Source organism: Dysidea avara, chromosome 9 (genome assembly GCF_963678975.1).
Source record: "Dysidea avara chromosome 9, odDysAvar1.4, whole genome shotgun sequence".
Taxonomy (NCBI): domain Eukaryota; kingdom Metazoa; phylum Porifera; class Demospongiae; order Dictyoceratida; family Dysideidae; genus Dysidea; species Dysidea avara.
This window is the reverse complement of record NC_089280.1, coordinates 19526420-19541232: the sequence shown is the minus strand read 5'-3', so window position 1 is coordinate 19541232 and position 14813 is coordinate 19526420. Positions and strand designations below refer to the sequence as shown.

Sequence of the window (14813 nt, the reverse complement as noted above, 5' to 3'; positions counted from 1 at the left end):
GCAGAATGATGGTGTTGCCGGGTTGTTCAATGTTATTGGCATGGAGTGGTAGAGTGATGGATTACATTGATTGACTTCCCTGATTCTACAATGTTATTGCAGGGTGTAATATTACTGGGGTAGTAGACTCTATAAGGTAATTTTAACTTGATTAGGAATTCTATGACAAGTTCATTATTGGACCACTCTCTCAACCATGGCATCTCTTTGTTTCCTAGTCTGACATTGCAGCCCATTTAGTTCTATCCTTTTCTCTTCTCTTAGCTAATCTAGCTAGTTTAATTCCCTTTGTTCTGCTATTTCTCTTGATCTTCTAGATCTATGATGTCCATTTCTTCTTCTATAAGCTGTTCTTCTCCATTCATGATTGTCTATGCTATAAACAACTTACTCTTGTGTGGATCATCAGTAAACGATACCGATTATTACCAGTAGTTCATCGAATCAAATTCAATGCGCTCCTGTTATTACCAACGAGGTATGTACCCTTATATGGATTATCAGTAATTGACACCGATCATTTTTTGTGTTATTAATGATGCACATACCCTTATATGGATTGTCAGTAAACACACCAATTAGCTAGCTATCAGCTAGTTATCAATGACATACATGTAAGTTTTCCAATTTTTGTTGTAGTTTTTTGTGCATGAACAATCCAACAAAAGTCCTACTAGTGTGAGGCTCGCTCAGGCTCACCCCAACTACCTGAGATATAGGTGGTGGAAAAGAAGGGATGTGGCATGCCTCACCCTCCATTTTTATGAGTCAACATTTGTATCAACAGGTCAACATATTTAACAGCAGAGATCTGTGAGCTGCTGTAAAAGATTTTTACAACTTTCAATAGATTATATATCAAAAGTTCTATATAATTTTTTCTGCTCCAAGATCCCACAACAATGGCATCTATATTAGTTGTATTCTTCATGTAGCTAATTCACTGCCACGATTGGCTTCCCACACTTTGGTCAGTTTCATCAACCCTGACTGAAGTATAAATATTTTAATGATAAAAAATAGAAATAATTCTGTGATGTACACCCTGGTAGGATATTAGTTTTGCAAAGTATGACAAAGGGAAAAACTCAGTTTGTGGTTTTCACAGGTTAGCTAGCAGCTAGCTATCTGTGAACATAATTCACTGAATTATTTACTCAGAGCATTGAAATCATGCACTTGACCAAATGGTTCATTTTAAAAAAGATCCCGAAGAAGCCTGATAATGTGTTGACAAATTCCAGGCCAAACCAGTGGTTTATTTGTTGGAAGAGTAGTACAGCTAATTTCTTCTGTGATCATTGCTGCAAAGCCACTTTAAAGAGTTGATGTGTTAGGGGGCATCTCCATCAAACTGATTTTTGTACACTTAACATTATTATGATGCTAACTTCAGACCCCCATACGTACATGCAAGCAATATCACTTCTCAGCCACTTAACTTCTTGCTTAAGTTACAATTCCTGGTTGTTAAATGCTAGCTACATAAGATAAAAATTAATAAATATAAAAGTTAAACATAACATCACGGGCTGGACCCCCTCCCCCTTAACATCCTAATGGCATTAGCAATTATGACATTAAGCATATAGTTTGGAGATGCCCCCTTAATAGTTACCAATCTATTGATGGTAACATGATCATTTGGAAACTATATTTTATTTTGCCACAAATACCCACCACTGCCTGTTTGATGTTTGATCATGTACTTATTTATCAAGTTGCATATGTGCATTATACCAGAAGCCATAGTGAGTCTGCCATACACACAATGCTGACCACATCGTACTGTACACTTACTAGTTTTGCATTGTTTTGTGGCAAGTGCACGTGTTTGTTGACTGGATAACCACTTAAGTTATAACTTTGAGCACAACTGATAAAAGTACAAGGGTACCACACATTTAAACAGAACAGGTTGCTAAGCAACACAATACTAAAATGACCTAAAGTGATCTAACAGGATGCGTGCACTGAGTTCATGTATGAGGTGACATCTGATGTGGCTTCTGTAGGTATAGAGTTGTCTAGCAGTTGCTAAATTCCCATATGATGTAGAAAGGGTCACATGGGGAAGGGGCATGTCCGTTGACTGGACAACCACTTAAGTATAACCTGAGCACAACTGATAAAAGTACAAGGGTACCACACATTTATACAGAACAAGTTACTAAGCAATTCTAAAGTGATGTAACAACACTGAGTTCATGTATGAGGTGACATCTGGTGTGGCTTCTGTTGGTGTAGGGTTATCTAGCAGTTGCTAAGCTCCCAGATGATGCTGCTTTATTGTCAATTAGATATTTGTACAAACCTGAAATATACCAAAAGTATCAGTGTTAGCCTTGAATCTGCCCCTGATATGAGACTGGTACAGTGAGCTGCAGTCTAGAGTCTGTATGCTGTATATCTGCAATAATGTCATACGTATTCCAAGGACATAACCTGGGTGTTTCCAATGGTGGACACATACATCACTAGTATTGGGTGAGCACCATACCTTAACCACAACTATTATATAGTTGACAATATTGGGCAAAGAGGCACCACATCATTTGAAGATATATGTATAATATTATGCATACAAACTGATTACAAGCACAACCTTACAGTATCAACATAATACAAAAAACAGTTACAGTATGGTGTATAATACATGCTGCAGCCTGTGGTAAAAATGTTTGTGTTATAATGATCTGTGAATACTCATATGTGTGCATGCATATATGTGTGTACATTGTAATCACAACAACAAATAGTTTTTTCAGGTTTCAAAGCCAACAAGTGGCTTCTGGAATTCTTTTAAATTATTACTGAAAGTATTCTTCAAATTCAAACTGCTCTATGTTCCATTTGCTGCAAACAGTAGCAGACCATCTTTTTGCTGTACATATTTTATCTTCAATTTTGTTTTCAACACTTCCTTCCCTTATACATAAGTGATAATGTGATATTATGATGATGAAACTAAAGTGAACTGCTGCTATAATGGCAATAATAACACTAACACTGGACACACTGTCTTTTCCATACAACAAAATGATGTATATGGGCATTGAAGGTTAAGTATAAAATTAATATCAGTTCTTTATATTAATCTTTGTAATTTACTTTAGCGGTTGCAAAATTGCCTGAATCACTGCCAAAATGCTGAGTACTGAAAAATGTACTAATAGTGAGGTTGGTATTCCTGTCCAGTGATGTTATTCCATAGAAAATAAGTCTTATTGCAAGTTGTACATTAGTCCATGTATGGTTCTTGGTAAGCATGCAATAGTGGTTTAAACTTTGTGATGAATTTAAATCTTGATAGCGACCTTGTGAACAGAGGTAGGCAGTAGTGGAATGGACTGACATAAATGGTCATGGAATGGAGTAGTGAAAGGCTGTACACTTATGAATTGTTATGAGGTATTGGTGATAACCAGGTATTAGCAAGACGTGGTAGGGCCTGATCATTTATATTACACGTATATAATAGAATGTTGGTAAAGGAATGGATGACATTGACATATACCATTTTTCAGAATGTAACCAGTTGGACAGTGAAAGGCTTTGATGAAATAAATGTGTCTGTTATATCAATACTGTCATGAAACCCTTTCAAGAATAGTTTACACCATGCTGAAGATTTCATTGGAAAAACAATGGTATATTTTAAAGTTGTGCAAACATATTTCTTAACAGTCCTAGATAATTCAGAAGAGTTGGTAGTTGTTGGTGGTAGCCAGTTGGCATCATTTACAATAGTCACTATTGTACTATTAGAATATTCAAATGGTATGTTTAAATCATTTATTAAGAGTCGCCAGGATACGGGATCAAGCGGATCACATCACAAATGCACAGTTTCTTTTTTTTCTGGTAGTAAATTGTAATGATACATCGATCAGTTTGGTTTATAATTTTACTATTTACTTCAAGTGGAATTGTAGTCTTGAATGTTGACTGTGGTAACCACCTACAGTGTGTAATGGGAAAATTGTTATAGGCAAAGTGGTACTTCAGTTAGCAAGGTGGATAAATCTCCAGATTCTTTCATGATGTAGGGTCAAATTTTGCAAACATACTATAGACACTTTGACTGACATAAACTTTGTGTTTCCATTATAAGTATATAATTGGGAGTAGTTTTGAAGTAAAATAAATATTTTTCTTATAGTTATAATGTAGTTGAATATTACTGGACCGCTCAAATACAACTGAACTAAATGCACATCAATAAAATGATATCTGAAGGTTATTCCTGTGCTAGATGAAAATGTCGTATGGCAATGGTGACTGTATTCATTCCTCTCAATTCTTTTGTTGCAATCACTCAAAAAATCTCTCCGTTGTGTTGTGCTGAAAAGTCCAATTGATTATGTGTACATCTGGACCATCATCCACTTCAATAAATCTGACAAAATCATATTGGTTCTTGTTAAACTGATTATTGAAAAAAGCACAATCTTCAAGCCAAACAGCATTACCATGTTGCTTATCATAAGATGCAATGTATAACAGGTTACTGTATAACTCTAACTATACTACATGTGTTGAAGAAATACAGTTGTTGGAATGTATATACACACAGATAACTACAAATGTACTTTTAAAAATAATGGTGAATGTTTAGCAAGATAATAAGTGCTATCAAGAGTTAATCCATATTATTAACTCTTGGTGCTATGCTATGACTATCACCACAAATATTCATACAAGTGCTTTGCTTTTACTTTGGTGCATTCTCAGCTAGTGGAGTAGCAACTCTAATGAGGGTGCGGTGAATAATGCCCAATTCAATATTTATTAATAACACAGCTGAGTAGGCTGCAAAGATTAAAATGCATTTGTCTGCAATCTCTAATATGTGACTGAATTTTGGAAAATCACCCATATGGGCGTGCCTGAAGTAATTAGAATTTTCATGTTTAGTGAGTTGCTATTAAGAGCAGGACACAGTTCTAAAAATATATCAAGATTTTTTCTGGTAATTCAAAGTATTGATAATGGTTTACAATCATCAACAAGTAGATTTGCACTTAAAAGCTTGTTATTTGATTATCAAATATTTTAGGTGTCAAATGTGCCCATATGGTTGATTTTCCAAAATTTGGTCACATATTACAAATTATGTGTACAACTTAAGCTACTCTATATAGAGTACTCAGATATGTCCAATTGTAACATGTTTCAGCTACAGCAATCACATGATAAAGATTGGCAATTCTAAAAGCTAAATGTCATAAATAGAAAGACAAAACATCCCTGGATAAGACATCCATGTCATTTACAGCACAATTGACATATTATATATACTGGAGGGGGGTCATGAACCCCCATTTACAGTCTGCCCCTGTCTGATCTGCTTAAGATTTTCCTTTCTCACAACACAACTTCTCAAATCAGTTGTAAGAACAAAGTTCAGAAATGGGTTAAATTTTCTGTGTGAAAATTACTGAAATAAGCATTTTTTGCATCTCTGGTCACTAAACACCTAAATCACCAATCTTCACTGCAGGATGCATACTAACTTCACTTATTTGATGCAAGCCAACCATTAATTTCTTCTTAGTACTTAGGTGAATTTTTGTGGTATCTACAGATTACACATAGCATACTAGCATTCGAGCGTTAATCGGATGGCTGCAGGTTCGAGGCTGCCCAGGTCCAGTCATGGATTTTTTCTTATTTCTCCTACTTTTCAAACATACTTAGTGAAGTTAATATAAACATCTTAGGCCTTTGTAAGGCCTTCTGGTATACAGGCTCTGCCTTTACCGAGTACTTTAATCATAATCATAATAATCATACCTATGTGTAAGGTGGTGCATCTGTGCATAAAATAATTTAGATAGATCTTTTAAAGGGTGGGTGGGAAGGTAGGTGCATGGTAGTGAGTGATATGCTATAATATGTATACTGTAGCTATTTACATGAATAACTCTCATTCGGTTTGAAGCACTGCAAGGGTAATTTGGGTCATGTATGCACCTCATCTCCTGGTTACATGTAACAGAGGCATTTTCTGGTGGTTGAATGTACTATATTTGAGTTAAACAGAAAATAATCTCTCACATGAATACTATTGGTGGCCACATGAGTCTCTCTTACGTGACAAGGGCCTAGGCGTTGATCATTTAGCTGAACGGAGCATTTAATTTTTCACTGGATCAGTAACCCCTAAGTAAAGTATAGTTTTGCAGCATGCAACTGTGATGCAAGCTGGCTATACAGATTCTTACACTCTGTTGTGGCTACCATGCTGTACCTATATCCAGTAGAGAAAAGGTTCAGTCTACTCTTACAAATGACAAGTTACTGTTTATTGTTTCTTAAAAGTCACTGTTTATTATTTCATAAGTCACTGTTTATTATTCAGATATTTTCCAGTGTTGCCCTTTTTGAAGGTTACCTTTTGTTATGATATAAATAGGGCAGTACTATAACACTTTTTCTCTCTGCTCCACAAGATTATTAAATCATTCTTATCTTCAAACCATCCAGTGAACCAAATTTAACTGCATATGGCTAAAATACCACATGCATTACCACATTATTCTATTTCTGCTGTTAGCAATATAAAAGTTGCAAGCAATCAACACAACAACTGATAAAATATAATCCTGATTTAATATGGCTATAGTTGTTACAGTCATTTATGATCACTACCAATGTATCTATTAAGAGCAGTCATGTATACAAGCTTTAAAAAGTCATATCTTTTGTGCAACATAACAGCTGTAATAATTTTGATTGGTGGGATAGGCAACTCCCTCTTCAAGTTCCATCTTATTAATCTCAGCATACCATGTTGTAAAGCCAGCTTTGCGCAGAGCATTCAATGCATCATTGATATGTAGTGGATAGCAGGGATATGTTTTGCTGTCTACAAAATACGCTGTACACTCAATAGCTGTTATCATTACCAAAAAGCCATTCTGGTTCAATTGATCAAACAATCTTTTAATGGTCGCCTCGTAATCCTCAAGTGAAGGTGCAACAAACTCAATGCAATACCCGGTGTAGATGATGTCAAACTTTCCACTGTAGGTTGGAAGCATGTTATCAGAAAACATGTCAACGAAGAGTGAATCTTTGAACTTGCTGCGAAGTAACTCTTGACGCTTTACAACAGCATCTCCACCATCCTGACCTTCCAGTGTGTTAACAACATATTTGAAATAGGGATCCCAGTTGAATGCATTTGGATCTTTCCTCATCCACATCAATACTTCATTTCGACAGGAGGGTGCAAAATCTGAGTGATATATCTCACCAACATACGGTGCTGCACTGATCAATTTGTGAAGATATGGGCCTGAACCGAATTCCAAAACTTTGGCAGTGGAAATGTCCCATTTCTTGTGGTAATCCTTGTAGAAGTTGTGCACTGATTTTAGTCGCCACTGTGTTCGGATTCTCTTATCAACAGTATTGAATTCAGTTCCTGGACATCTCAAGTTGAGGAAAGCCCTTGCATCAAACTCTTTGTAATCTTTTTCATACTGTAAATTCTCTATAAAAGAAAGAAGATAAATTGAATAAGATTCTGTGCATTTTCCAGTTTGGTTAATTGTGATCATGACGATAACATTAAATCAATGAATTTTTGGTTACTTATTTGGCTACAGCTTCTAGAATTGCTATCCCCAGCCATTTCGACTCTGTCAATTGTATAACATGTTACTTACAAATGATTACATATACCAGATTGACGAACTGTCCACACAATAGTGGTTGTTTTCTCTATCACATAGCTACATGTTTATTAAAATGTTGAGTAGAAGACAGCTACTGTAGTTTACTATTTGAACCATAAAGATGAAGTGTGGTCTGGCTTCATGAACACAATTATTATGGAGGAGCCATTGAAGGCATTTAAAAGAACTGCATGTGTGTAACCAACTATAAACGTATAGCTACAAGTGCATGTAGCTGATTATCCAACCATAACACACTTTGTAATTCATTCCTTAAAATCGATAACATTAACTACTATTTAATAGCTATAATATTGCTGATCTGTTACTATCATTACTTCATTATTTCAATACGGTACCTTCTGCTATTATGAAAGTACGTGTCTATTGTTTGTTCAACTCATTAAAAACAATATCACCTTGTTATTACAATACAATGCATGTACACTGGTCTGACTCAGCTGTGTCAATAAGAGTACCACTCATTGAACATACTTTCCACTAGCTGCAACTTTGGTCACATTGCTGGATGTGTTAAACGTGTGTCTGTACAATTCTTTTTACCCATTTGTAGTAGCTACGAAGTTACAAGATTTATATCCAGTGACCACTGTGCATTATGTTCTAGCAACATGCATACAAAGAGAAGGCTAAAATACAATGGAGTTATTGGAAAACATGCTTTTGTGGTTAAAATAAAGTATCCCATGGAAACCATAAACTTAACTGCATACCTTGGTTTCTTATTGAGAATAACTGGCTGTGGTGTGCTAAGGGCTGTAAGTGTTGTACTGTGCTAAGTGCTGTGGTATAAGTGCTAAGCGTAAGTGCTAAGTGTGATCATAAGTGCCAGATGGCTAGACTGTAACTGCTATGAAGCTCTATAAACTTTAAGGAGTCAGACAGTCCATGTTGGTAGTCAATACTATGAAGTATGATATTAATATGCAGCAGTATAAAAAATTGCTGGCTCAGTCACATATGACATCATTTGTGCAGAAAGCATGGAAGACCACTAAGGAATGTTACCTGAAACAACACTACAAAGAAAACATCAATTAAAATGTAAAATCCCTAAACTGTAAGGCTTGATTTGATGGTTAGATTAAGGGAAACACCACTATCAATGCTAGCTATCACAAGTGAAAACTAGATTATTATACTTAGATGGCAAAGCAATACAGTGCTTGCTAATGGCTACAAGGCTAGAAATCATTAGCCCATTAATAACCACTGCCGTCATATGGTGACATGGCATTATAACTCACCCATAGAAACTTTAGCCTTGCATATAACTTTTAAAATGCATTTAACTGGATGATGTGCTAGTACTGAAGTGGACACATCTATAGAGGTCCCGTTTCTGGGATAATCAGATACTTACAGGACTAGTGCAAGTTTGTTATGCAATAGCGCAAAGTGTAACCTTGGCAAGTTAAATTATGCTTTGAGTAGAAAAGTATTATTTGATAATGTTATACATTGATGGAGACATGTAAAGTCAATGATCGGCTACTTTTGGACTTGGCATGGTGGACACATGTGTGCATATACACATGGGCAACAGCAAAAATGGGACAAATCACGAAGAAACCAGCTGTAGTATGGATCACACTGCAAGTAAACTGTACAGAATAGTTGTTTGGTGTGTAAGACATCTTTCTAAATGGTTAATTGGGATTTCATTGTTTATTTGGGCTGGTTTTTACCAAAGTTTAAACTTTGTTGTTTGATAACTTTGTTGCGGTTATCCAAAAGAAAAAAACATTGTCAACCTCCTTAGTTTATAGCGAGTATTTAGATATATGGTTATGAAGCAGTTCTGTGTATTGGACAGTTAGTATGATGCAATTTGGTGATTCGGCCAGTGGTCCCTGAGAATTTGGCTATCAATGGGTTAAATACTTCACCACTAAGTGCCTACCTTACAAAAGAGCTCTCTCTGTTTTAACTGCTAAACACGCGGCAACTCACGTGCAAAGGATAATCATAATTAACTGGTAATCAATATGCTGCATTATAGGTCACAGCGCTATCCAAGAAGAAAAGCCTGGGGTAGTTCCAGAAAATCTGTATCACTAATTGCTATACCAAAGTACATATATGGGATGAATAGTAAATCAAAAAGTGAAGCCAAAATACACATGCATTGGAGAACAGGCGTTTGTGGTTAACTTCAAGTACACCCAGTAAAAACAGTGATTTAGAGTAACGAAAAGCCACTGATAAACCTAGCCACCTTGTACTTAAATGTACAGTGTTATTCAGGCATTTAATGCATATCCATGCAAAACAGCCAAGTTGTATAAAGGGTGCGGCCTTCAAAAAGCCTGGGTGAAAAAAGTTGTGAAATCAAAGGTGGCGGCCATGAAATGGCTGCAATGATGTGGATGATCATAAATTTTAATAATGGCTTTGTATTATAATATTATTATCATCCACATCATTGCATCCATTTCATGGCTGCCACCTTTGATTTAACAACTTTTTTCACCCAGGCTTTTTGAAGGCCGCACCCTTTTATACAGCTTGGCGTGGATTTCACTTCTTTATGTAATTTAAATATACACCCAAAGCCAGCCATAAACTGGCTATGAGGTTTGTTTTTACATAAATCATTATCTACAGATGCAATGAAGATGATATAAGACAAACTAGTGCTCTGCCAATACAGAAAAATACCTAGCAGTTCAATACCAAAGCCAATTTATACTAATATAATTTTGTGCTTGCTTGTTTATGGCTATATAAAGTTGTAGTTTATATATGGTGCCTGCATTTATATGCAATAGTGTTTTATAACAAAGCAAATTCCTTCCAAGTTAGGTATATTGTTTGTCTATTAAGATTTTGCAGTGACTGTTCCATTAGAGTACAACCAGACTATATCCAACTTTGTTAACAATCACACATCAAGAGCATGGCCGGGGGAGATTTGTATGGTTTGGATGAATCCGCCCTCTTCAAAGACAAGTTTTTGTTAAAAATTAAAAATAAAAATAACACCAAATCATACAGTCCTGGAGCTCTCCAGTGGTTACTTGCACACTGGCATGGCCCTGTACTACTTTTGAAGGTCACATTGTATTATAAATCGATCAATCAAGTATTGCATCATGTGATCAATTGTACACATTTATTTATTTATTACGGCTTTACAGTACAAGTGCTGAAGGTCTGCAGGACACCTGGTCCTACAGCCCGTGTAAAGCTGTTACAGAAAGTGTGTTTGAAAAGGTGAAGAAAAGAGAAAAAATCCATGACTGGACCTGGGCAGCCTCGAACCTGCAGCCATCCAATTAACACTCAAATGCTTACAGGAGTCTACCAGGTGGTCAGGATATTTTCTCCTTGTCAATTTCATGTACATGTATCCATAGCACATGATGAATGGTGGAAATGGTGAAGGACTGTTGGTTCTGTTGAGACATGTTACAAGGCAGCTGTGATAAACTTGAGTGGTCATGTTATGTATGTCAGGTTAGCACAAACTGTCAATAGCTGATGTATATTTACATGATAAACACATTGTGATGTCTCAAATACATTGGAGAAAGTTATTGACCATCAACAGGAGGACCAACCGAGAATAATGTATACCCAGAAGAAAGTATTGCTTGCCAACTAAGGGACTCAAATGTGGAAGGCTCCTGTGTGCTAAGAAGTTGAAGTTGGCTGTCAGCATGTTGTCTGGAAGTGAAGACTAGTTAATATTACAATGGGTTGTATAAGCTGCATAAACAGCAGTGTGTAGGTTTAGCTAGTTAGATGCACAAACAGCACCTTTTAGTGTTACTGCCCAAGGGCATATTTTGCATTTTCATTCAAACGTGGTTCAGAGGAAGCACCCAGGCCTTCCTCCAAAGACATTCCTACACTTCAAGTCTGAAACCTTCAGGCTATGCCTCTGCATATATAAGTTAGAAATAGACCAAAGCGTTGCAATTACTTGAAGGATTTAATCTGAACATCGGTTACTTATTGTCCTCTCTTACTATCACATTACAACATCATCAATCATCAATTAGGTAATATACAGCATACAAAATAATTATTACAATGGTACAGGAATAAATCAAAGTTAGAAGTTATATAGTATGCTGATGGTCCACTGGCAATCTGTTCTAGAGGCCTGAGTAAAGAGTATATCCTACACCTTGAGCCAGTATGAAACAATCAGATATAGCTATAGCACTTTAGCTATTGTGAAACAGTAACTTTTAGTGATAGAAATTGGTAGAATCATCAATAAATTAGTTGTTTGAGAGTCTTAAGAGTCACGCCTATCTAATCATTATTACTGAGTTATCCACAAAGAAGACAACAGTTCGACAATCCTCTAAGCAATCCAAGTGAATAATTCTTGGCAAATACTTGTTTACCGTTTACTGTTTAGGAAAGGATTTCGCAGAATATGTGAAGTTACACCACATAAACACAGTAAATTAATGGCATACGTTCTGTGGTCAGCTAGTATGATGTAGTACTTCTAAAGCATGTACAATCATACTAAGTGACCACCATTAATTTACAATTACATATATGGCAATTTTAAAAGTTTGTTGTGGTATATAATACCACAGCACAGCTCTTTTGATCTTCACCATATACAGGTGTAGTATAATTATTACAAACTATCAATTTGCATCCCTTCACACTGCACAGAACCCAATTTCACATAAGACATACACACCAGTGTTGGAGCACTTACTCTATAAAAATAAAGATAATTATTGCCATTGCCGCTGTATGTGTAAACTTACGTAGAGTACAACCACACAGATATTCATTATATCTTTAAATAATTAGTCAATTGTTCATTAAAAATTACTTGCAGCAGAAACTATTGTACATAGTACCCATAAAATAAAGCAACTGTAATATTACTGTGTCAGCAGCCTTAAGCTGTCACATGAGCAACTATCATCTTGTCACATTACATGATCAGACAATATATCTTGTATTTAAGAAAAAGTAACATTATTCTAAGGTCATAATCATTACTGCTTCATTGTGGCTAGGACTTATTTACAGCTGGACTGCAACTTCTCATTACTTCAGGTCACAAAGTCATAAGCTATTCAAAGGGAGTTTTCTCAAATACAATTGTGAATCTTTGGAACTCCCTACCTGAGCTTGTTGTTTCAGCACCAACAGTTGCAACTTTGCCGGAAGCAACACTTAGATATTTTTGGGAAATAATCATGATACGGTCACTTGCAAAGGTTGGTGGCCTAAGCCAGCAGTAATAATGCCTATAAGGCAGTCCAGCTTATTTAATAAATAGTAAGTGATAAGACTTACTTACTTGTCAAAAAAGTTTCGTCACTGGCTATATTGACGAAAATTAAAAGATGAATAATTTGCACGTGCAAATAATTATGTTTGTGTCTCATTGCAATAACATTATTATAAATAATTATGTCTGTGTCACTACAATAATGTTATTATAATTATGTTTGTGTAGCTAAAACAACGTTATTATAAATACTATTATTATGCTTGTGTCGTTACAATAACGTTATTATAAATAAGTACATACAATAACGTTATTACAAATGTGTCGCTGCAATAACAAGTTGTAACAATAACTTTTGCATATACTTATAGACAATGTGTTGCATTTGTAAAGTTATTTGAGCTATATTATTACCATGAGTTAATAATAGTGGAGAGGAGAGAATCTAATATAATACAGAGCCTCTGCAAATGATTTAGTGTGATTCAATCTCAGACATGTTAACAAGTGCACACTGGCAGTAAAAAAATGTGATGATTGACACACTGGCAGAACAAAGAAATGTGATGATTAACACATTTATACCACAAATCACAGAGGAATCCCACCAAATCATTTGTAGAGGTTCTGTATTGTGTTGGAAACACTCTCTTAACTCTGGTTGTTACTATAGTTATTTCATGATATCACTTAGTTACTACAAAGGGTAGTAATGATACGTAACACACACTGTACACAGAGCCCCCAACACTGCAACTGAGAAAATAATACCATCTGAATCACTTATCTTGCCCCTCAACATCCAAGAAGTGTTAGATATAAGATCGGAATACATGCATATATAATTCACCTATTAGGCCAAGATAGTCTGGTACATCATAGACCCTATCTGCTGGGGCTTATCGATTAGAGATCATAAACACCTGGATAGCCCCAGCAGATACAGGGTCTGTAATGTACTTTAGCTAGCTGCTACTTTATAGCTATGTATATATACTTACCTATTGCACTTGTAGCTAGCTACTTAGCAAGCACTTAATAATAGTTTAATTGTACATGTAGACAATATGATTAAGCTGAGCTGAATGCCTATAGTAGCTAGCTATACCTATAATATACTTACCAGAAGAAAAGTACCTCGAAGAAGCACTCCCTATGGTGCACCGTTGATATCCTTTCCAATGAAGGTGACACTGAGATTGCAAAACGCGGCGTAGTTCTACGTTCGTGAACCGGAGTACTTTAACAGGCAGCATGTCGGATCAGAAGGACTTTACAGCGAACAGTAGCTAGCTGGCAGGTTGACCACCACGATAAGTTTTGCTTTTTAATAAAGCTGAGGTAATGTCACATGCTCGTCGTGTGAATAGCACATGAATATATCACAACACAGTTTGTGGGATTCACGCCACTGCATTTCGGCGCGACCTTTGCTACCGCGACCTTTGTTACCGCGACCTTTGCGCAAGTAATTACTTGTGGCTACGTAAGCCAAAGCAAGCCAAAGCAAGCCATAGTTTTATCACAGATTCTCTACCACCCCTGGTGGATAGGGGTAGTGTCTAATCACTGGACTGGACTACTGGACTGAAATACTGGAATGGACTACTGGACTGACATTTTTTTTTGATTTTACACATTCAAAGTTTTAAGGGTGGGGTTAGTGTGACTTGTGCCAACATTTCAACACTGAGTGGTGAATGTGGTCCTAAAAGTACGAGCTGTGATAAGCCAAATAGGTTCAGTTAAATGTATTCTATTCACTGCTTGACAGTATCTATTCTACTGTATAGACTGACGTGTGTAGGCCCAAAAATGCTTCTATCACGTGACACGTGATTATTGTGATACAACATTATGGTGTGTATGAACACACAAACTAGATCCCA

At 36.1% G+C, this 14813-nt stretch overlaps 1 protein-coding gene and 1 long non-coding RNA gene across 2 annotated transcripts; one reads left to right on the top strand and one right to left on the bottom strand.

Moving 5' to 3' along the window:
• The first annotated feature begins 468 nt into the window (after positions 1-468).
• On the top strand, positions 469-3807 carry LOC136266623 (uncharacterized). The gene is made up of 3 exons (XR_010706195.1): positions 469-3061; positions 3117-3262; positions 3314-3807. It is a non-coding gene; the product is annotated as an uncharacterized lncRNA (long non-coding RNA).
• Positions 3808-6521: 2714 nt separating this feature from the next.
• Positions 6522-14275, bottom strand: LOC136266929 (nicotinamide N-methyltransferase-like). Its single transcript, XM_066061970.1, has 2 exons — positions 14048-14275; positions 6522-7501 (listed from the first exon to the last, which is right to left on the bottom strand). Exons 1-2 carry the CDS (start codon positions 14178-14180, stop codon positions 6699-6701), a joined length of 936 nt encoding a protein of 311 aa, XP_065918042.1. The 5' UTR covers positions 14181-14275; the 3' UTR covers positions 6522-6698.
• Positions 14276-14813: the final 538 nt, after the last annotated feature.

What these genes read in the sequence shown, in the direction of transcription:
- LOC136266929 (XM_066061970.1), bottom strand. Translation starts at nt 14,180, where the DNA reads ATGCTGCCTGTTAAAGTACTCCGGTTCACGAACGTAGAACTACGCCGC. An exon ending in TTCGAGGTACTTTTCTTCTG is followed by an intron (nt 7,502 to 14,047) that starts GTAAGTATATTA and finishes TTTCTTTTATAG; the next exon opens with AGAATTTACAGTATGAAAAA.